The following is a 24,384-nucleotide window of genomic DNA, read 5'->3' on the forward strand; positions in this document are numbered from 1 at the left end:
TACAAATTTGTCTTTTTTAAGGGTACTGCCCCAGTGACAAGCCTTTTGTACCTTATGGTGGCAAATCTGTACTACATACAACACATTAAAAAGGCCAGGATGCTGTTTATCACATTTATTAAACATTCAAAACGTTACATTCTCACATTTTTCACAGGATGAATGTTTTAAACTCTATCACAATGTCATAACAGGATGCATATTGCAAAATTTTACTTAAAAAAATAAATAGAAATTTCATACTCAAAACTGTTCTTATAAAGCAAAACATTTTTTCCAACAGTACACATTTCATTAATTGATTATACCCTAACATTTTATCACAAAATAAGCTCTACCTCAATGTGTTTTAAAAGAATGCAAATATTGAGCAATTCTTTTTTCCAAAAACAATTGTTTATACTATTTCTAACTTTTTTTAAACATTTTATAAAATTGGAAATATCAAGAATATTAAGCTTAATATTAAATTTTTCATAATCAATACATCCCATTAAGTAAATTTTTCTACTGCATTCTACATTTTCTAAAAAATGTTTTAAACATTAAGAATAAAAAACAACCCTTTTCCAACAGTACACATTTCATATTGTAACTTTATATGCGTAAATTCTTTTTATCACAAACCCATTTTTACCAAACGCAGTACTACACTAATACACAGTACTAATTGGAACTTTTTAAACATTCTTGAGGATCACAAACTACTTATTTATCATAAGCAGAGTACACGGCAAGGGCCTGAAAGTCCATCTCTTGCCCTGGTTTTATAACACTTCATTCAAAGTCAACTTTTACTGCGTATGCATGGAACTGTGAATCATACAACACTGGTATTAAAAAAACTTGCCACATTATATATATACACTGTTGACATTTAAAATGTATAGGATTTAAATCACTTTTGAAACACTGAATGTCGAAATCTTCACCCTTGTGTATCAGTATATTTGGCATTTTAACACAGGATATTAATTATTCGGGTGATAGATATTGGAAGGGGCTTGCCACCCACCTCAGTTATCTTTGCTATGGCATGCTGCCAGAAAGTCAGTGAATTCTTCATGTAGGGTGGACAAGCCAAGTTGAAAACAATAGTAAGCACTGAAGGCTGGGCATTGTAGTGATCCTTTCTTCAACTCCTAGTTCCTTGCACAACTCCACACCATCCACTTTGAAAAGTTGTACCCTCTTGGAGAAAGCCATTTTCCAGTCAGTTTCTGCCAACTGTAAGGTTGGGTATGGAGTATCAGCATCACACTGAGAAGAAAAGAAAACATCAAAAATCTATCAGTAAAACAATGCAATGTGCTGTTTTAAATGTTTTAAGACAAATAATGTGAAAATTTTGCCATAAACTACCTTGTAACCAATCAAGGTGTAGAGTTACATTCGAGCAATTTTAAGGCATGAATATTTTTTTTCACACAAAGAAAAAACATTTAAATATCATTTATAAATATCATTTAAAAAAGCTTAATAGATAATCAATAAATAGATAATCACAAAACCACTATGTTTATGTAAATACCTAGATCTTCTGCAAGCATCTTTTCTCTTGCTTCTTGTAGACTTCGTCCAACGGAGCATTTCTTTGAACAAGCTGAAGCACCTTGGGCACAATACTGGTAAAGCCATCCCTGAAGTGCCGGCTTAAACTGCAGGCGATGAATGCATTCGGTCAGCTTCATCACACAACTGAAAATTTACAAAAAGATAAAGTTAATCATTTAAATTAACTAAAAATACTTCAAAACAATCAAATCAGACATTTTAATATTCTTTCATTGCCATTTCCCTTTAGTAATATACAAATATTTCTAAGATTGAATGCACAAATATTTGTTTACCTGAAGATTTAGAAAATTACAATGTTTCTACAAATTTGTTTTAACTGTAAATTATCATTATAGCATACTGTTTATTTATATCGACATTCAACATTCATTTTAAGCCAATAACTGATTTAGAATCTGTGATATCACTGACCCCTGAGGATGTTCATCTCTCTTATCTTCCCTGGCTCAAATTTGTAATTTTGTTAATATTTTAATTAATTTCAATATTTATTAACATAATGATAAAAGCCAAAATATTAAATGTAATAAATGTATTTTGACTGAGTAAAATCTACTGACTTCAGCAATCTACTACTACTACATTGCTATCGGTGACAGTTTAAAAATGGGAGAATTCCTTGTTTTTGCCCGAAGTTTTCAAGCCGGGAACAGAAAAAGAATTAAAGATACCTTATTAGTCTTTCAAATTTTCTTTCTTATAGCATTAATTCAGCCAAAAAGTTTAGTTTGGTCATTAATTATTCACCTTCATGTCATTCCAAACCAGTAAGACTTCATCTTCGGAACACAATTTAAAATAATTTTGATGAAACTAACTCTAACTCTCCCAACTTTCCTTGTGTGTGCTGACTGGCCACCCTGCTTTTTAAAATATTGGCATCAGGCATTAAAAAAATCAATACGGTTAACCGTTAAACATAGGACAAATATAATACACAAAACTCAGTGTTATACTTACATTTCTGTAGTTGAAGTTTGTTGATAGGCTTCTGCTGGCACTGGTACTAGTGTTACTGTTACCACCTCCATCTTGTGTACAAATTTGTTAAATCCACCTTATTTTCTAAAAGGAAAAAAATGCATAGTCTGTGTGAGCTTGAGGTTTTAACAGCAACAATAAAATCTCTTTTTTTCAATGGACATTCATCAGTATAAAAACATTGCTTTAATTTAGAAAAATACAGAATAAGTTAGTACTTATACACTTCCAGAAAAAGGTACAATACTGTCACTGGAACAGTACCCTAAGGTACAAAAGCTAAAAGGTACCAAAATGTACACTTAACGAACTAACAGAGAACTATACTTTTTTTTAACTGAGAGTGTATTATTAAAAGCCAAATTATTTAAATTTGCATCTCACAGACTAGAAACGTATTTCTCGAGTTTTGATAAATAATGGTAACTTAAACCAATTTTACTTGCTGTCCTTGGAAGGGCTCGATACCGACGCCTCAATACGACAACAAATAATTAGGACTCTCCTGGATTTACGTTTATAACGTTAGTTAAATATGTACCAAACAAAACTGATATAAATCAACATGGATAATAATCGTAAGGTATATAATTCCAGAAAGACTAGGAGAGGCGTTAAAATAAAAGGCGTTCGCTCGTGTCCGGAAGGAAACACGGGTAAGTTAACGTTAACGTAACGTTAAGATTAGAGTAGTAAGAACATTTTGGTAAACTGAATTTATTAATCTATGGTACACAAACGCGATAGACCTGAGCTGTTTCTATGGCCGTTTCACCGCTGTTTTGTCAGCGTCTCATGCCATCTCTAGGTGGAGTATGAGTTAAGCGAAAAATTATATCTTAATTTCCGGCTAAATGATAAAAAATTATTGTAATAATAACAATAAGCTTAAAATGTAATGGCAATGCGTTGGTTTTGTCAGGTCAGTTTTCGAAGAAAGGTTTTCCTCACGCATCAGATAACGTTAGGCCTGGCTACAGACGCAATGTCAAGTTAACAAAAATCGAAAGGGAACCAACAGATTTTCACAGTACTTAAAATTAAACTTACCTCTAAATTTCTGTGCTTCGTCTTCAGTGACATGTATTCCAGGCAGCTTCTTTCAGTTTTTGAATAAGATCCTCCGTGTCTCCGTCGACAGCGTCAGAAATGAATTGAATGATGTCCTGAATAATAACCGGCGTCACGCACAATCTCATTTTCAAAATGCACAGCGCGGGCTACAATCCCATTGGATGACACGAAAAGGCTGGCTTCGAAAATATGTATTTGAACTGAGGCAAAGTAGTACACCATATAAAATGTTTAATAAACGTTAAATAGTTTTGTATACTACACTGTGCTTTTGCTAATTACTATTAGTATGTGTATTTGTTTAACTCTGCATTAAAAACAAAACTTAAAACAGCTCTTATATCAGTTTAAAATTACAATTAAAAATGCAGACCTACTTTAATACAAATGCTTTACGTTTAAAAGTTATTATCTTGATGTTCTGCATAAACACTAAAATGTAATTTGCGTGTGTACTGTTCAGAACTGGTCAGAAAGATGAAGGCTCTTGAACATATTTGGTTATTTTGTGCATCTCTTCCAAATAACTAACAACTCATGAAAATGATTATCTTGCTATGTTTAATTTTGGGTGACTATTTCATACACTTTGGCTTACTTCTTTGGTCACACAAGTGATTGTACCTTTCTTTGGGGATTAAATGGTACAAACGTGGACCCTCTGGCAGTTGGAAACATATCTGTACCTTTTTTACCCCTAAATGGTACATATGAGTACTCTAAGGTGCAACTATGAACCATCGAGGGTACAACTTCACCATTTGTACCCTAAGTGTCACAAATGGACCCCAACCGTACCCTTTTTTCTGACAGTGTATTAACTCTTTGTCTCTCCAATTGTTTTTTTAGATTTCAGACCCAGATAGCCAAAAAAAAAAAAAGCATTAAATATAAATCTCTCTCTCATTCTCTTGGCTGCTTTTAGCGGTCAGCAGCATGGCAGAAACATTTGATTGTTTGAAATGCAAGTCGAATATGTGACTAAAGCTAAACTTATAGTGTGTCACACACGCACATTTGAGCTTTCGTGTTTACTCTGTATCACATCTTAGGTATGTGCGCTGATCAGTTGTGAATAAAAGTTAATTAAATCTGAATTTATGAATGATGAATGATGCACTCACTTGTCGAACTCTAAATTCGATGATCAGGATGAGCAAGTGACAAATGCTTGGCAAGATTTGATGTGTTGCCTCCTGTGCCAACATGATTTATAGCAATACTTGCATACAGGTGGAGTAAGTGTCAGCTCATTCACCTTTATCATCTGTTTTGTAGGCAAAATAATGCCATATGTCACTTCTACTGTTGTCTTTATTTACTAGAGTGAGTGTGTTGATGCTATTTCACCTGTTTGATGATCCATCACGTTGTTCTGTTGTCAAGTTTACCCCTTTCGCAGCAATTTGGGAAGCACTGGGAACAGCAGAGTATAAAATACCAAATTGATCAAAATGACACTATTGAACCATTTGAAATAAAATATATACTGGTATTTTTCTAGTATACCATGCATCCCTACTGTGAACACACACCTGGAGCGGTGGGCAGCCATATTTGCTGTGGTGCCCGGGGAGGAGTTGGAAGTTTGGTACCTTGCTCAAGGGTCTAACCTTAGTCGTGGTATTAAAGGTGGAAGAAAACCCTGGTCATTAGGCTATGACTGCCCTTTCTTTTCTTTTTCTTTTTTTGGAATTAGATTGTATCACTTCAAGATTTAAAGCAAAAACAGAATGGTCTGACTTTTGATTTGTAAAATTATGCTACATGAGACACCTGCACAAAATTTTCAGGTGGCGCTTATGGAACAGCAGCAATATAGCGTTTCTTTGGTTACTGCTATAAACAAACCAGAGCTGCACTTACAACTTTAAAATGCATTATACCAAGGTAAGTGGATGGTAAGATAGTAAGTTCTCCCTTAGAGATACATTCATATAACCCACCACCCACAATTCAGTATTTAGATACAGTCATGTGAAAAAGTTAGAAACAATACTCCTATTAAATTCCATGGTTTTCTGTATCAGGACATAATAAAAAATGATCAGGTCTTAAAATTTGGAAAATAAATGCTCAGATAAACATCATCACATGGCATATCCCACAGTGTCATTATTTATTTAAGAAAAATCCAGCCAAGAGGAAAAGGCCATGTGTGACAAAATTAGGACACCCTATGAGTCAATTGCCTATAGATCCACTTTTAGCAATAACTTGAAGCATTCATTTTCTGTATGACTTTATCAGTCTCTGACGTTGTTCTAGAGGAATTTTGGACCATTCGTCTTTTCAACGTTGCTCCAGTTTATTGTGGTTTGTGGGCATTTGCTTACGCACAGCTCTCACCACAGCATTTGAGTCAGGATGCACTCTGGACTTTGACTGGGCTATTGAAACACCTTGATTCTTTTCTTTTCAGCCATTCTGCTGTAGATTTGCTGGTGTGCTTAGGATCATTGTCCTGTTGCATGACCCAATTTTAGCTGTCAGACAGATATTTTTGTTCAGTAAATAATGGCACGGTGCAATTTGTTGTGTGTTGTTGTTCATCTAAGGTTTTATTTTCCAAATTTTGAGACCAGCCAAGGACCAGATTTTTTTATTTTTATTTATTTATTTATTTTTTTATGATATCCTGGTACGGAAAACCATGGAATTCAATAGGATGTCCTAACTTTTTCACATGACTGTATATATTTTTTCCAATATTTGGTACATCACAAACAGTAAGCATGATCTGCCACAGATTACATTTTGGGGAATGATTGCATTGCAATTTGTAGTTTGTGTGGAATTCCAAAAATACAGTTTGGTCAAAAAAAAAATCTGATTCATAGCCAGTCCAGTCTCCCAGTGCATCTCTAGAACCCAAAATGTTCCCACTTCTGATTTAAAACAAGCAGGCGATTCTTCAAAGCCCTGGTGTGCGTCTGAAGTCACTGAACTTGTTTTGGGTTGGTGCTTGTCTCTTTTTCTGCTCTTTCATGTTGTGACATTTACTGTAGCCCCCTTCTTGATTGATCGCATATAGCTGACTGTATTCGTCGTCTGAGTGCGTGAACCAAATTGTTGCATCTGTATTATGATGGGTCAGGACAAATACATTTAATGTCACACCTCTAGTGTCTGGAGTGGTCAAATGTGGCATCTACATATACCAGTGGTAGGCAAGTTTGGTCCTGGAGAGATGCTGCCCTGCAAAGTTTAGCTCCAACCCTAATCAAACACACCTGAACAAGTTAATCAATGTTTTCAGGATTACTAAATCCCAGTTCAGACTACATGATTTATTTATTTATTTATTTATTTGTTGTCGGTTACAACAGTCACTGTTTCAGATTATGCAATTTTGACTCTTAAAATCTTTTTGTGTCATGAACATACAGACTACACGTTGCCACCCGACCATCGCTTGCTGTGTTCAACAACATGCGTGCTGTCATCTATATGGTGGGACTAGACAGAAGATGACATGAGCGTAAAGAAACAGTGGCTAGCAAACAGCATGCTTTACCCAGTCTTGACATCAGAAAAGCCCAAAAAGGAAAGAAAACCTGACAGTGGACACAAATCTGAATTGCATGAACAGGACAGTATGAACTGTCAAAGAGAACTGAGTTTTTTTTTTTTTTTTTTTTTTTTTTTACTCCGTCACGGTTAGTCCCTTGAGGAAACATCATAAATGCAGACTATTGTTGCCATAGCTCCACGAACATTTCCTTCATTGTAAAATTCCACCTAGCAGGACCGATACCATTATACCTCTTTCATTTCAGGCATGTTTGAAAGCATGTACAAATGTGCTTCTGTGCTTCTACTCACCAGTGTCTAAATGCAGATGTGACAGAATTCATTGTGGGTGACCAGAATAAAAAAAAAATAAACATGCTAGTCTTTCTGTGGTGAGGTTGTGAAGCATCACAAACGTGGCATCGGTTGTCGCCCACTTGTTGAGATGAAACAATCAAAAATCTTGCATCTTAACGCCCATTGTTGTTTACGAATTTTGGTAGATTGTGCCAAAATCTGGTGTCTTAATCTTAATCTTATTCTAAATCTTAAAACAGGTGTTTTTTTTTTTTTGTTTGTTTTTTTTTCTCAGGGTTGGAGCTAAACTATGCAGGACAGCAGCTCTCTATGACCGAATTTGCATAGTCCCAACCTATACATATCTATTGTCCACAAAAATTGTCATAGTACATATCCGAAACATGGTATTAACATGGTACATGTCCAAAAAAATGCTAGGCCTATTACTATGGTTAATGTCCAAAAAACTTATGGTAAATGTCCAAAACATTATGCATGTACACAAAATGGTATTAGTATAACACATGTCCCAAAAATGTATTACCATCACACATACCCAAAAACAATGCGTTTCCATATTACATATTGCAAAAAAAATTATCATGTGGTTGTTAAACAACCTGAGATTTAGGAACGGTCCCATTGTTCAGTATACACTCCCTGAGCACCGACGGAGCAGATCTCCTGAGTGTTTCTAATTGGAAGGACTCTCAGTTATTCTACTGAGATATGTTATCGAGTTCACCCTGGGGGCTGAATATATGAGACAGTTAACAGGATTCCTAATGTGGACCGTCTGCCACGTAGATCCAGCTGGACTGGTAGAATGAGTTTAAACTGCTTTGAATTGTAAAAACACCATTTTGTGTCTGACATACATAGCCTATATTTGGACCAAATATCCACATTCATTTCCGTACATGGGTAAGTAGTACACTATGGAATTATTTCCAGTGGGAGGCATGGATTTTCTTTGAGCCCAGATTTTCAGAGTTGGTGGTATGTCAGTTAAAAATTCATGGGGGAAGCAAATTGATCAGTTGCTGTAATTGTAATTGTTTAGTTTGTATACATTTCGTGTTTGTTTCATTTAGGAATAACACAGTTTGCAGAAAATACAACTCATTTAGCAGCTTTATGAGACAGCAGACTTGTGTGACAGGACTACTTTTCCCATCATTTTTTGTGGTAGCACAACAATGATAAAATGCACAAATTAAAGCATCAGTTACACTCTTAATTGCTCATTTTTTTTCCTACTTTGTTGTACTTGCTCTAAAAATAAGCCTTCTGTATTTGTCGGGATGTAAGAAAGAGAGAAAGAAATATGAAGTTGCCCAGCAAGCTGTTATGATTATACGGCTGCAATTTTATATTGAGTTAATACCATTTCTGAACTCATAAGTTGGAACTTCCCAGGAGGACTTGAAGGCAGCGTAAGTGTCTTTCTCAAGGGTACAGTAGTGATAGCTCATGCATCACCTCTTGCAGTGTTTGAACCCAAAACCTCCACTTACTAACCTAGACTTTTCACATATCTTGTCCTTGTATTGCTTACAGCGTCAAATCAAATGCTTTATTTACATATAAAATGTTACCACAATACAGTATATTATCACAATCCCAAAGAGAACGGTATCAGAAAGGGTATTACCCAGAATGACCAAGAGATTTTAGGGTTATATCACAAGAAGTTTCAGCTTTGTAAACTTTGGTTTTTGCTTTTCTTCTTCTATCTGACCCCAGAAAGCGAGGAGTTCGGTCCAGTGTTCATTCAAGAGCCAGATGATGCCATCTTCTCCCTGGATTCAGATGATAAGAAAGTGATAATGAATTGTGAAGCCAGAGGAAACCCTGTTCCGACCTACAGGTAGGGATTACTCATTTCATTAACATGGATAAGATTTCATTAAATGGATAATAAATGACATTTAATTTCTCTGGAGCTTTACTGTGAATCCTTATTATCCTGTCTGAGTGGCATTTCTGTTAGACTAATGCTAATGACGCAGATGTTGGACTTTTCTCTGTGGGTTCCTAATCAGAATTGATATAATGTTCTAGAATCATCATATTACTTACTAAATTGCACTGTCCTGTGATTCAGCGTATGCGCTACATTCTCAGAGTAGTTCTATCCCTTAGGAAACAGACAGCAATTCATCAATGTACCTATTCCCGCCTGGAGGATTCGCTGAATGTCTATAGGCATGAATAAATACGGGTGTTAGTGAGGTTGAATGATCCACTCGGTGCTACTGATCTGTCAGACACTGATGTGGTTTTGAGCTCTGGGTTGTAATTTAGATCGATATTCCTGTCTAAGATTTAAAGACACATCAGGCTGTATACTAACAAGCTCTTTGGTTGTTCTATGTTCTATCAAAACTAATAAAATACACATCTGAGACTAAACTGGGCACAAACTAAAAAGTAGACATACAGAAATTAATTATATTCTTTCAATTTCACCTAATGAGCAGTGGCCTGCCTCTTTGAGGTCTGATGCTAAAGTGCCCTTTCGGTCCGGTCTTGGTGCCCCCGGTCCACGATTTCTCTTGAGGGAGACACATGTAGTTTTTATATTTATAACATATAGAGTAGTTAAGCAACATGACACGACCAAGATAATGCCTTTTTTCCTGAAGATTTGACATTGATTTTATACAAGAGTTCAAACGAGTTGTTAATATACATTTCAGTACAATATTGTCAGTGTTGACTGTTTTTGCTCGATTTGGTTAACGAAAATAGTTCAAAACAAAGATCACAGCAGAAAAGTCACACATCTCTGAGCAACACACAGTGTTTCGTTACTAAATGATTCTGTTATTCTGAATGAATCATTTGAGTCAATGATTTAGTGGTCCATTCTTAAAGAAGTAGTTCCAGAACAAAAATGTACAGATAATGTATTCACCCCCTTGTCATCCAAGATGTTCATGTCTTCTTTCTTCAGTCGTAAAAACTTTATCCTTTTTTAGGAAAAGATTACAGGTTTTCTCTCCATATAATGGACTTCTATTGTGCCCTCAAGTTTGAACTTCCAAGATGCAGTGTAAATGCAGCTTCAAAGGGCTCTAAACAATCCCAGCAGAGGAAGATGGCTCTTAACTAGCTAAACAATCTGCTATTTTCTAAAAAAATTTACAATTTATATACTTTTTAACCTCAAACGCTCCACTTGTCTAGCTCTGCGTGAACTCTGTATATTCCGGTTCATGACAGATCTCATTTTCTCCTCCAACTTTGAAATCATCCTACATCGCTCTACCTTTTTTTTTTTTTTTTCTTTTGTAAAGGGCGTTGACCTTATATGCATGTTCATTTTTTAAACACTGGGCCAGTACTTCTTCAGTGATGTAGGATGATTTTGGAGTTGGAGGAGAAAATGAGATGGGAGTTTTTTGACCTGCCCTAACTGTCATGAACTGGAATACACATCGTTCACACAGAGCTAGACAAGACAAGCATTTGAGATTAAAAAGTATAAAATTGTATTTTTTTTTTTTTTTAGAAAACAACTGATCACTTCACTAGATAAGACCTTTCTTCATGGACTGGAATCATTTAGAGCCCTTTAAAGCTGCATTTTGGGAGTTCAATATGTGATCGCTTGCAGTTGCTGAAGCTTGCGAAAGCATGCAATCATGTATGCACACGTTTTTTCGGTTTCACTTTCGCTTTCAAAATCGATCATGTTCCGCAAAAAGGGGAGAGGATGGCAAAGGGAGCACATTAAAGGTTGTATCAGCGATTTCTAGCCTGAAACATAAAGTGTCAAATTCAGCTGACCTTTCATCACGATCCGCTCGCTGCCTGCCCCATAAATTGTCTGTGAAAAAACCGCGTCTCTCTGGTCAGCCTAGGGTCCGAGATATGCCAAAAAAACAATCGGCACTACCAACCTTTCCACACATAAACAAACAGTGTTCCAACCAATCAGCGTCAGGGGTTTGGTGTTGTGGACTTTCCTACTGGTGCTGGGACGTGAGGGAGGCGGAGCGAAAGTCCACAACACCAAACCCCTGACTGGCCACTGTTTTAATTTATTTACGTCTAATTGTATTCCATGGTTTTTCTGCGCCATATAAATGTGATGGCAATTTGTTGTGACGCACCTAGAAATGTACCCGTTTCTGTATTTTCGTCCATTAATATACTGCAATGTACTGCATGTCACACAACGTCAAGAGAATGTGTGTTTCGATTAAAATCAGCGCACGCCGCCTATGCTAATATGATTATGCTTGCTGCGATTATAAGATTAATCGTATTATTTAGATCAAAGTATTGCATTTACATGAGGTACAGTTTAATCGCAATATTGCCAAAATCTAATTTGAATTGCATTAAGAGGGAGCATGTAAACATACTCAATGACTCATTAATTAAGACAGTCACTTGCTGCCACCTATTGGCGGAGTACTTTCATATTTAAAAGAAGCTTATCTTTGCATTTTTTCCAACATCTTATATTTTTAAACACTGATTTTAAACACCAAGCTCATTACATTATTTATATTGTTGGGCAATGTAAATGCTTTCATGCTACATTTTAACTTCATTAAACATGTGTAAATGCTACTTCAGCTGCTTCTGTTTCTTCTCCAGTTAAAAGATTGGTTTTATTAATACCAATTTCATTTGATGGGTAACAGCCCTATAGTGTCTTATTAAATTAAGTGACATTATTAATAAAATATAAGAATTTAAAAATGAAAGATGATGCATGCATTTAATACGGTTAGGGAAAACTAAGATAACTAGGTAACTTTAGTAACATAAAACGCCATTTCTCTCAACAAAATTGTGACCAGTGAAAATGGTGAGTGCCACGGTGGTTTTTTGAGCAAAAAAGTTAAAGCCAAGCCCTGGTTACCTCAGTGTATTCAACTTTATGTATTTCTTTATTCATCAGAATCTAATAATGTTTTCTTTTTTCTTTTTCGATTCATTGCTTTTTCAGTTGGCTGATCAACGGAACCGTTGTGGATGCAGAAGCAGATTTCCGCTACAGTTTGATTGATGGGAACTTAATAATACACAATGCAAGCGAAGCCATTGATTATGGGAGATACCAGTGTAGAGCAGAAAACAGTATTGGCACCGTCTTGAGTCGAGATGCCCTCCTGCAATTTGCCTGTGAGTAATTTGATTTTACTATCATTGAGGTTTTAGTAATTGTGTGTGTTTTTGTCATGATTGTAAATGTCAGAACAGTTCCCCCTAATAGCCCTGCTACATCTATTTGAGTTGATATAGTTGTTTAACATTTCAGCACTGAACAGGATTAGAGAGAAATATCTATTTACATTTTTATTTATCTATTTCATATTAATATTATTCCCACACTGCCTACCCAAAAGCTCCCCCTAAAACTGCCTCCTTTTAATGCTGCTAATTAAAAGTAAATGCAATTAAAGTTATTCCCATGATGCTTTGATCCTTTCCTTAAAACGTAGCCTCAAAGTTTTCTCCATCAGATGGAAAAGTGCCCTTAACGCTCCGCTTCATGCAACAAGAGCAAAAAGCGCATTTCTTTCCCTAGTAATCCCCTTGCTTCCCTCCAAAATATCATCACAAGCCACGGAAGCATGCAGCGTGGAGCTAGAGGCGCAATTGCTTGCTGGAAAACACATTGTTAGTTTTGCTTACAGTTTCCCCAGGAGCGATGGCCATAATAGTCTTATTGGCGTACCCAACGGGATTGTGTGCTTCACTATTCACTGCCCATGGTGTTTTCTGTAGAAAAATATACATTTAGTGTACGTGTGATGTAACATTCTTACGAGCAGTAAATGTGTTATAGCTGTGGTTAGAAAGCCTGTTTTTCGCTTCCCAGACTGTAATATTGAAGAGGTGTTTGCTCGTGTTCTCTCGCCTACATGAAGAATGGTATTCACCTTTCATGTTCTGTTCTCTCTTTGCAAAAAAAAAAAAAGAACACTGTGAACGAGAGCGTAAAGTTATCCAGTCTTTTCTTTGCATCTCCATATGAGCTGCCAGTCCTCGTGAACACAGTTCTGTTTTTTTTTTTTTTGTCTGTCCTTTTCCGTCGCCTGGCTATAACCTTGCTCCGATCATTGTTGCCCATTCTGAAGGCCTGTCGAACAGACAAAGGAAAGCTCCTGGCAGCAGACATTGGGATGCAGAGCTTTTCCCAGGCCTCCACATAACAAATGGCCACCATTCATCACCCTGTTGGACACCCAAGGATCTTTCACTCTTATTGGCAGGGGACAATCTCATGAGCCTGACGTGTGCAACGAGGTTGCAATAAAATGAATTAACCATTATTTCAACACCTTGGCACCAAAGCCAACATGAAACACTGTTCGCAACCTATTTTACTACTACATTCTGATGTATTTGTATTAAAATTGATCAAAATTAAAAAGAAAAAATGTAGGGTGTGACTTTTTTTTTTTTTCCCAATGATAGTTGGATATTGGATCAAAGTTGGGCTTCAGGTTGAGGCTTGATGGAATCACCTGAAAAAGCACAAGAAGTTATTACATGCATATATTGGAATAACTGATGAATCATGCGTATTAATATTAAGAAATGCATTGAGAATATAAATAAGTCACTTTTATTTTTTATGAACGGAGTTGAGACACCAACTCTGGTTGAGAAACCATTAAAGTACTACTGGACTGATCAGGATTCACTCTGAACCTTTAGACTTTCACAAATCTAGCTGGTCATTCAAGAACAGAGCAGCCTGAAGTGTGCTTTAGAGCTGCCGGCAGCTACTGCTGTGCAATTTCAAAATGATTAAAGGCAATGATTCCCTGTATGGCGTGCATTGGTCGAGGTCTCGGTTCATGAAATGCAAACAGCTCTTCTGGCCATCCTGCGGTAGGGAACATTTAGCTGGGATCTCTTTGTTTGCTGTCTTTGATTGAGGAAGCCAGGCATGAGTTTCCCAGAGATGGTCAATTCGGCCGTTTGGAGAGGGGCCTAGTCTTTGAGCCCGGCCACGGATGTCACATGCCTTCCCTGCTAAGAGACCTCTTACAACTCTTGCCAGGGAAACCGGTTAGTTTGCACAGAGCATCCACAGCTCCCCTGGAGATTCAGAAATGTATTTTCATATAAAAACGTGGGAGAGAAAGAAAACCACTAGTCTGTATTCCTTTCACAGTTTGTGTGTTGTGCCCCGAAAGCATTCCCTGTTGGGCTTTTTTTTTTCTGTCTCTTTGTTTTGAGAAGCAGAACTCCCTGGTTCAAGCTAGTTACCAGGCCACGCTTTGAAGACTGCAGGCAGAGGGAGTGTCTCTGATCTCACTCCCTTCTGAGATCCAGTCCTCTCTCAGCAGAGCCCTCCAAAGTGGGAGGATGTGACTTAGGTATCATGGCTTGAAAGAACAAGCCTGTGGATATGCACATAGGACCGTTCTGTTCAGAACTCTTCTCTGTTTAACCACAGAAAACAGGGCCATCCGGAACTGGATTCTCTAAACTAGAAAGTGGCTAAAAGTGGCTTCCAATTTAAAGGCCCTGATGCATTAAGGGTGCATAGTGGCTGGGTGGATGAGAGCATACTTCTGAAACCTAGAGTATATTCACAATTGGAACACACTTTGTTCTTGTGGATTTCTCAGACATGTGATGTGACGGAGCAGTCACAGGCCCGTATGAAATTGCAAGTGCACGTAAATCCATTTAGGACATAGCCATTATATGTATTATTATACAACCAACTAGATTTGTTCATTTTGAAGGGGTCCTATTATGCTCTTTATTTTGTTTTGGGGGTGCACCAGAACATGTTCTCATGCTTGGTGGTTCGAAAAACGCATTATTTTTTACATAATTTATATTATTACAATAGCTTTATCCCCATACTGGCACAAATGGCTCAATTAGTTCCGGGTTTGATGAAGCTCCGCTCTCCGAAAAACGAAATGTGTTGTGATTGGTTAGCAGTCAATTGGTTAGCAGTCAATTGCAATTGGCGAACAGCTTAGACGGCATTTCAGTACTGCCACGCCCCTTCCCAAAACAGCAAGTTCCGTGTACAACTGCGCAAGGTAGATTAAAGTGATTCTTACATTTTAAATATGGATACTTTTCTTAAAAAAAGCATCAGATCGCCCCCTGAAGCCATGTGAGGCACTTTTTATTATGAATCGTTTTGGACTGATGGAGAGAAACACTTGTCTATGCCGTTCAGTCTATGCTGTTTTAAAGCTTGGGAGCGCCAGGATTATCTTTAATTTAACTCAGATTGCATTCGTCTGAAAGAAGGAAGTCATATACACCTAGGATGCATGGAGGGTGAGTAAATAATATGCTACAGTAGTGTTGGTCCTATCGTCAGCCTGCAAGATCGCCGATACATGATATTATCATTATTGTGCTAATTTATTTCATTATTTACATGCCTGAAACCAGCTCCATGATAAGGCTAGTGAAGCTACCTACACTGTACAATGAATACATCTCCTACCACGTCTACGGTGCGGCTCAGACGCGACCATTGATGATCATCACTCTAGTTAATGCTTGTGTTTACATCAGCCTCGGCTCCGCATGTTTTGTTTTAACACGTCAGCGGCATGCCTCCAGCACGGCTACCAGAGCAGTTCGCAGACACTTTAGTCAATGCTTGCATTTATACGAGGCGCCCTGCAGCACACTGAAACATCCCAGAAGCGGCTGTCCATGCTACTCTGCTAAAGTTAGGCTAATCCCCCACCTCGTTCCTCCACATCTGCCAACGATTTGAATTTCCGTAGGCGGGATTTATTTGAATGATATTCTAATGGACCACTTTGTGACATCATAGCATCCGGAAAACAAATGTTGTAGTCCAAAGGAGCTGTCTGTTGTAGTTCTTTAAAAGGGATTTAAAAAAAAAAAAACTAAATATCTTCCTTTGGAGTGGATGTTTTTTTTATGCCCAAACATACACACCACACACTGTGAAAAGGTGAAAAAGCATTATAGGACCCCTTTAAATATATTAAAACTAATTAAAAAATAAGTTTTTTTTTTTACAGAAAAAAAAATATATTGTTGTGTATAAGTAAGTTGAAAGAGGGCCGCTTTTTTCTTTCTTGTGTTCATGTGTAAATTATGTGAGCATCCAATCAGAGAGCAGTCCGATCAATCATGATATATTAAGTTTAAATACTCCTTAAAAAGGTCATGTATTGTCTTAGAATGGCACACAATTATTTAAATGAAAGCATTGGTTCTTGCAGATTCTTATCTTATCTCCCATCCTCCCTTATAGTTGAGAACAGATGAATATCGATTTACCCTACAAAGGTCTCATTTTACCAATGAAGATGAAGGGTCAGGAAAATACGAGATGAGCACTTGGGAAAGAAGAAAGAAACCCAGTCAACAGATTTTTATCTTTTCTATCCTAACTTCTATCAGATGGTTCTTTCCGTATGACGCACAACACGACAATCCATTGCTTAGTTTTTGACAGTACTGTAAATAATGCCAATTTTAGCAGGACCGACTGCCCTCATAATTTACCGCCGCTGTTACATTAGCAAGAGAAGAAAGAAATAAAACGAGAAAGAAAACTCGTTACGTGTCGCCACGCTCTCATGTTTCATGACCCCAGCTGTCTAAAGATATGTCATTTATCACATCTTTTCCTTTGACCGTGTAGGAACAACAAAAGAAAATCTATTTTCCCATTTAGACTACAGCGGAGAGCATTGATTAGTTATAATTCATACGTCTAGAGTGAATTGACGAGGGCCGGGGATAACGCTCTGATATGGAGAACAAGGCGGCGGCAGTGACAGCGCCTGATAAATCAATGATCTGCGCTGTTACAATGGGATTCCCAGCCTCTCCATCCCGGCTCTCTCGTGACAGTTTGTTGGAGGAGATCACCTTTCCAAGGCCATACATTACACAGCTCATACCAATCCTTCTTTCCTGCCATGGAGCCGAGGAAAAGCAACAGACATTTGCTGAATTCCAACGGCCCGGCCTGCCAGCCGCCCGCTTCACATAAATAAGATATAAACTATTGAATTGCGCTCTCTTAAACTTTATTTCTTTCTTTCCTGAAGTCCCAGAGAGGTGTCTTGTCTTTTCTCAGCAGAAGCTTTCGTTTCTCATGGAAAAAAGAAACTTTGATCTCATTCTCTTTCATTGTGAGCAGCCCCCTGTAGGTTTGAGCGTTAAACACAGGTGTTGCGCCTGTTGATGGCTCTTTGTGCTTTTGCTGCAGTGGAGCAGTGCAGGAAATCCCTGCTGATCACAAACGGAATTGAATGGCAGTTGACCGATATTGGCCAATGATGATACTAATGTTGTAAATGTTGCCAGTAACAGATTAACTGGCTGAAAGTGTCTAAAACCAGTTCAGCTCAGAAAAAATTAGTGACGAATATAGGGATATTTCATGCAAAAGTAATGGTACTGTCATCATTTATATGGATGGAAAAAATACTGTAGAGGCCCCATGGGTTTGGTTACCCACATTCTACCAAATCTTCTTTTGTGTTCAACACACAAAAAAGAAATTCATACAAAAACTAAAAAAAAGCAAGTACTATTTCATTCTTTCTACTTCAAAATTTAACATTTAATTTAACATTTTAGCAAATCATTTCTAGCAATTCTTGAGTAAAAATAGTTTAACCCTTAGTTACACATAGGTGCAAAATGGACAAAAATGTCCATGTCCAAAAACTGTCATAAAAATATGATTTATTAATTTTTTTTCCACTTTCACTGATGTCGACTTTTTAACCAGCATCTGTTCTATCCATAGATACCAAACAATCAATAATTTTCAGAATTGTAACCCTTTAAATGCTGGTTTGTTTACACAATGCCACAGGTGTTTGTTTTTGTTTTGTTTTTTATGAAAAAATAAAAAATAGTAGTTAATTTTCATATACTTAATGCTAAGCAGATTTTTTTTTTCTTTGCTTATTAGATTCTTGGATGTGTCAGTGAAGAACAACAACATTAATGTTGAGGCATTTATATTTGTTATGTGCAGTAGTGTAAAACAAAAAAATGTACATGCCAAATTTGAAAAATTGTACCATCTAGTAAAAAAATGGTAAAAATTAAAAATCTGAAGCCTTGCCAATAGAATGAATGCCTATTAGCAAATATTGCATTATTTTATAGTCAAATGGCCCTGGGTTAAAATGCAGTTTTAATGATTTTCATTGTGGACATTTTTGTCCTTAAGGTGTGAGTATTTTTTTTTTTTGTACAGAGGGTAAAATTGTTTTTTTTTTTTTTTTTTTTGTTTTTTTTTTTTTTTTTTTGAAGGAAATGAGGGTGAAATATTAAAATTTCAATAAAAATAAACACCTGAGCCAAAATGTATGCAGTTGGCATTAACACAGGCACACTTATAACAACAACAACAACAACAACAAAATTTTATATTTAAACTAAATATAAAATACAGTAATAATAAAAAAAAAACAGTAAACATATTATTTTTATTTTTTACATTTAGATTAAGTATGGTTCATTTTTTATTCAATTCAAACTCAATTTATTATTATACAATGCTCATATTTTAGGTGTTTATTTATTAACTTGCTGTTTGTACATACTACTTTTTAAAGGTTATAGAGAACATAGAAAAATGAATTTAGTTCAGATATTTTTGTGCTTGAATAAGTTTTATCACTGTGCTGCGGTGACACTAAAGACAAGCATTCAAGCTCTTCACAAATGAAGGACCTCAGCGAACAAAAAGAGTTCATCCTTTTAACAGATTTATAACAGATCCTTTTACCACTAACACACAGCTCACTTGCTTTTCAGAGCACTCTCAAACACATGCAGTGCATGAAATGCGACAGATTAACAGCTTCTCTGTGGTGGTGAGTGTTAACCAGTATGATTGAAAGGTTGGCAAGCTTATCATCTGCAGGATGACTGTATTCATGCAGGAGCATCTGACTGTGCACAAATGAAGAAAGAAAGCTAAAGTGCTTTGGGGAATCCAAAGAATGGCAGACTACGAGTTAATGTCCAAAACCGCTCTGTGGCCAAGAGATGGAACACAGTGGCCAAACACAAGCTGTTCGACTTGAATGGCAAAATTGACTGAAAGGGAAACCCAGACTGCGTTCAACAAAATATACTGTGCTTCCTCGCGATGCTGGCAGCAGCATTGAATGTCTGTGATTTTGCATGTCTGTGCATGTCTGTTGATGTCAATTTTTACGGTTGCACATTGTAATGATGAATACAAATGCATGCAAAAGCTTCACAATAATTTCAGAGCCAGCATATGTGATAGCAGCCTTGGTTAATCATTTACATTTGTTTCTTCAGATTTAATACAAGGAAGTCTGGAACTGAATAAATGACATGAAATAACATGCACATGATAATTCACACACAGTACTGGGATCTAGGGGAAATTAAATGGAGTCAATTCGGTATTTGTATTTAGTAATGGTTAAGATTAGTAACTTAACCATTGTCTATTAACTCTGAGTTTTAGCAGACTCTTAGGTAAAGGATAGTAGAATAAGTTGGAAAGCACAAGTACTTGCTAAATTACTTATAGTCTGAGTAGAATATCTGTTGGAGGACTATCAAAATAAACTGATATTAAGCTAATAATCTATAAAACCAAGCCTAGCAAATATGTTAGTGACATGTTAATCAGGCTAGAAACATGTTAACAACATGCTAATCATGCTAGAAATGTGCTAGTAACTTGTTAATCATGCTAACAATAGTCTACTAATGCTAACATCATGCTAGTGACATTCTAATCATGCTTGCAACATGCTAGTAACAGGCTATTCATGTTAGAAACATAACATCATGCTAACCATGCAGTAACATGTTAATATCTTGCTAATCATGCTATAAACATTTTAACAACATGTTAATCATGCTAGTAATGTGTTAATCATGCTAGCAATGCTAACATCATATTAGGAACATTCTAATCATGTTAGCTACACACTAGTAAAATGCTAGAAACATGCAAATCATGCTAGAAACATGCTAGAAACATGTTAACAACATGTTAATCATGCTTGTAACTTGGTAATCATGCTAGTAATGCTAACATCATACTAGCGACATTCTAACCATGCTAGCTACACACTAGTAAAATGCTAGAAACATGCTAGAAACATGTTAGCAACATGTTAATCATGCTAGTAATGTGCTAATCATGCTAGTAATGTTAACATCACATTAGGAACATTCTAATCATGTTAGCTACACACTAGTAAAATGCTAGAAACATGCTAACAACATGCTAATCATGTTAGAAACATTCTAACAACATGTTAATTAGGCTAGAAACATGTTAACAACATGTTAATCATGCTAGTAAATTGCTAATCATGCTAGTAATTCTAACCATGCTAGCTACACACTAGTAAAATGCTAGAAACATGCTTACAACATGTTAATTAGGCCAGAAACATGTTAACAACATGTTAATCATGCTGTTAGACACACGCTAACAACATGTTAATCATGCTGCTAGACACATGCTAACAACATGCTAATCATACTAGAAACATGCTAACAACATGTCAATCATGTTAGACACATGCTAACAACATGTTAATCATACTAGAAACATGCTAACAACATGTCCATAATGCTAGAAACATGCTAACAACATGTTAATCATGCTGCTAGACACATGCTAACAACATGTTAATCATACTAGAAACATGCTAACAACATGTTAATCATACTAGAAACATGCTAACAACATGTTAATTAGGCTAGAACCATGCTAACATCATGTTAATCATGCTAGACACATGCTAACAACATGTTAATTAGGCTAGAACCATGCTAACAACATGTTAATTAGGCTAGAACCATGCTAACAACATGTTAATCATGCTAGACACATGCTAACAACGTTAAACAGGCTAGAAACATGTTAACAACATGTTTATCATGCTTGTAACTTGTTAATCATGCTAGTAATGCTAACACAATGCTAGCAACATTCTAACCATGCTAGCTACACACTAGTAAAATGCTAGAAACATGCTAACAACATGTTAATCATGCTAGAAGCATGCTAACAACATGTTAAACAGGCTAGAAACATGCTAACAACATGTTAATCATGCTTGTAACTTGCTAATCATGCTATTAATGCTAACATCATACTAGCGACATTCTAACCATGCTAGCTACACACTAGTAAAATGCTATACACATGCTAACAACATGCTAATCATGCTAGAAACATGCTAACAACATGTTAATTTGGATAGAAACATGCTAACAACTTGTTAATCATGCTAGAAACATGCTAACAACACGTTAAACATGCTTGTAACTTGCTAACATCATGCTAACAACATTCTAACCATGCTAGCAACATGCTAACAACACGGTAAACAGGCTAGAAACATGCTACCAACATGTTAATTTGGATAAAAACATGCCAACAACATGCTAATCATGCTAAAACATGTTAATCATGCTACAACATGTTAACAACATGTTAATCATGTTAGTAATGTGTTAATCATGCTAGCAATGCTAACATCATATTAGGAACATTCTAATCATGTTAGCTACACACTAGTAAAATGCTAGAAACATGCTAACAACATGCTAATCATGCTAGAAACATGTTAACAACATGTTAATCATTGTAGTAAATTGCTAATCATGCTAGTAATTCTAACCATGCTAGCTACACACTAGTAAAATGCTAGAAAAATGCTAACAACATGCTAATCATGCTAGAAACATGCTAACAACATGTTAATTTGGATAGAAACATGCTAACAACTTGTTAATCATGCTAGAAACATGCTAACAACACGTTAAACATGCTTGTAACTTGCTAACATCATTCTAACCATGCTAGCAACATGCTAACAACACGGTAAACAGGCTAGAAACATGCTACCAACATGTTAATTTGGATAAAAACATGCCAACAACATGCTAATCATGCTAAAACATGTTAATCATGCTAAAACATGTTAACAACATGTTAATCATGCTAGTAATGTGTTAATCATGCTAGCAATGCTAACATCATATTAGGAACATTCTAATCATGTTAGCTACACACTAGTAAAATGCTAGAAACATGCTAACAACATGCTAATCATGCTAGAAACATGTTAACAACATGTTAATCATGCTAGTAAATTGCTAATCATGCTAGTAATTCTAACCATGCTAGCTACACACTAGTAAAATGCTAGAAACATGTTAACAACATGTTAATCATGCTAGTAAATTGCTAATCATGCCAGTAATTCTAACCATGCTAGCCACACTAGTAAAATGCTAGAAACATGCTAACAACATGGTAAACAGGCTAGAAACATGTTAACAGCATGTTGATCATGCTAGTAATGTGTTAATCATGCTAGTAATGCTAACATCATATTAGGGACATTCTAATCATGTTAGCTACACATTAGTAAAATGCTAGAAACATGCTAACAACATGCTAATCATGCTAGAAACATGTTAACAACATGTTAATCATGTTAGTAAATTGCTAACCATGCTAGTAATTCTAACCATGCTAGCTACACACTAGTAAAATGCTAGAAACATGTTAACAACATGCTAATCATGCTAGAAACATGCTAAAAACATGTTAATTTGGATAGAAACATGTTAACAGCTTGTTAATCATGCTAGAAACATGCTAACAACACGTTAAACATGCTTGTAACTTGCTAATTGTGCTAGTAATGCTAACATAATGCTAGCAACATTCTAACCACGCTAGCAACATGTTAACAACATGTTAATCATGCTTGTAACTTGCTAATCATGCTAGTAATGCTAACATCATACTAGCGACATTCTAACCATGCTAGCTACACACTAGTAAAATGCTAGAAACATGCTAATCATGCTAGAAACATGCTACCAACATGTTAATTTGAATAAAAACATGCTAACAACATGTTAATCATGCTAAAACATGTTAACAACATGTTAATCATGCTAGTAATATGTTAATCATGCTAGTAATGCTAACAACATATTAGGAACATTCTAATCATGTTAGCTACACACTAGTAAAATGCTAGAAACATGCTAACAACATGCTAATCATGCTAGAAACATGCTAGCAACATGTTAATCATGCTAAAAACATGCTAACAACATGCTAATCATGGTAGAAACATGCTAGTGCCTTGCTAATCATACTAACAACATGGTAATGATACTAACAACATGATAATCATACTAGAAACATTCTAGCAACATGCTAATCATGCTAGAACATGCTAGTAATTTGTTAATCATGTTATCTACATGCTAGCAGCATGCTATAAAAGTTAGATAAATTTTAGCAACATGCTAAAACATGCTATCTATCCATTTATCAATCCATCCAAAGCTTTCGAAACATTCAATCTTTTAGCTTTAAAACTACTTTAAACTTCAATCTTTTTTGGACTGAAAACCATACAATTTCTAAAACTTTTAAAAACTTTTCACACTTTCTGATCACACAAACTTTTTTCTCTAGTTAGATATTGTTGGTGTTCTACATAATTATGTTAAATTAGTAGTATTTGTTTTACAATTTTACAACTACAATGAATACCTAATAAAATGAATAAAATAAATATAACTTTTTTATTTATTTGTATTTTATTTGTGCAGGAAATCTTTAATTTGCTGTTAAAAAAGAATCCGGTATTTGGCAACCATTAAGTTTTTTTTTTTTTTTTTTTTTTTTTTTTTTTTTTTTTTTTGACCAGGAACATCAATAGTGTAACAAAAATCTCCCCCAAATTAAAAAATAAAATATCTAAAGAATAACAGTAAAATAATAATAATAATAATAATGTCACAAGGAAGGTCAGAGACGTACGGATCCATTTGCAGCATTTATTGAAACAAACAAACACAAAGGGGCAGGCAGAAATCGTGGTCAAACACAGGCAGAAGGTCGGGGCTGGCAGCGAGAATCAAACACGGGAGGGAGTC

General features: G+C 35.9%; 1 protein-coding gene and 1 long non-coding RNA gene across 2 annotated transcripts in view; one reads left to right on the plus strand and one right to left on the minus strand.

Moving 5' to 3' along the window:
• The window catches only part of LOC141346182 (contactin-5-like), a 52,777-nt gene that overhangs the window by 23,696 nt on the left and 4,697 nt on the right, over nucleotides 1-24,384 (plus strand). The window contains exons 3-4 of the mRNA XM_073851092.1: nucleotides 9,193-9,316; nucleotides 12,416-12,591. Coding sequence (XP_073707193.1) covers nucleotides 9,193-9,316; nucleotides 12,416-12,591 — 300 coding nt within the window. The remainder of the gene's footprint in view (nucleotides 1-9,192; nucleotides 9,317-12,415; nucleotides 12,592-24,384) is intronic.
• LOC141346058 (uncharacterized) lies at nucleotides 184-3,770 on the minus strand. The gene is made up of 3 exons (XR_012357131.1): nucleotides 2,539-3,770; nucleotides 1,532-1,698; nucleotides 184-1,260 (listed from the first exon to the last, which is right to left on the minus strand). It is a non-coding gene; the product is annotated as an uncharacterized lncRNA (long non-coding RNA).

Source organism: Garra rufa, chromosome 11, assembly GCF_049309525.1.
Source record: "Garra rufa chromosome 11, GarRuf1.0, whole genome shotgun sequence".
Lineage (NCBI taxonomy): Eukaryota > Metazoa > Chordata > Actinopteri > Cypriniformes > Cyprinidae > Garra > Garra rufa.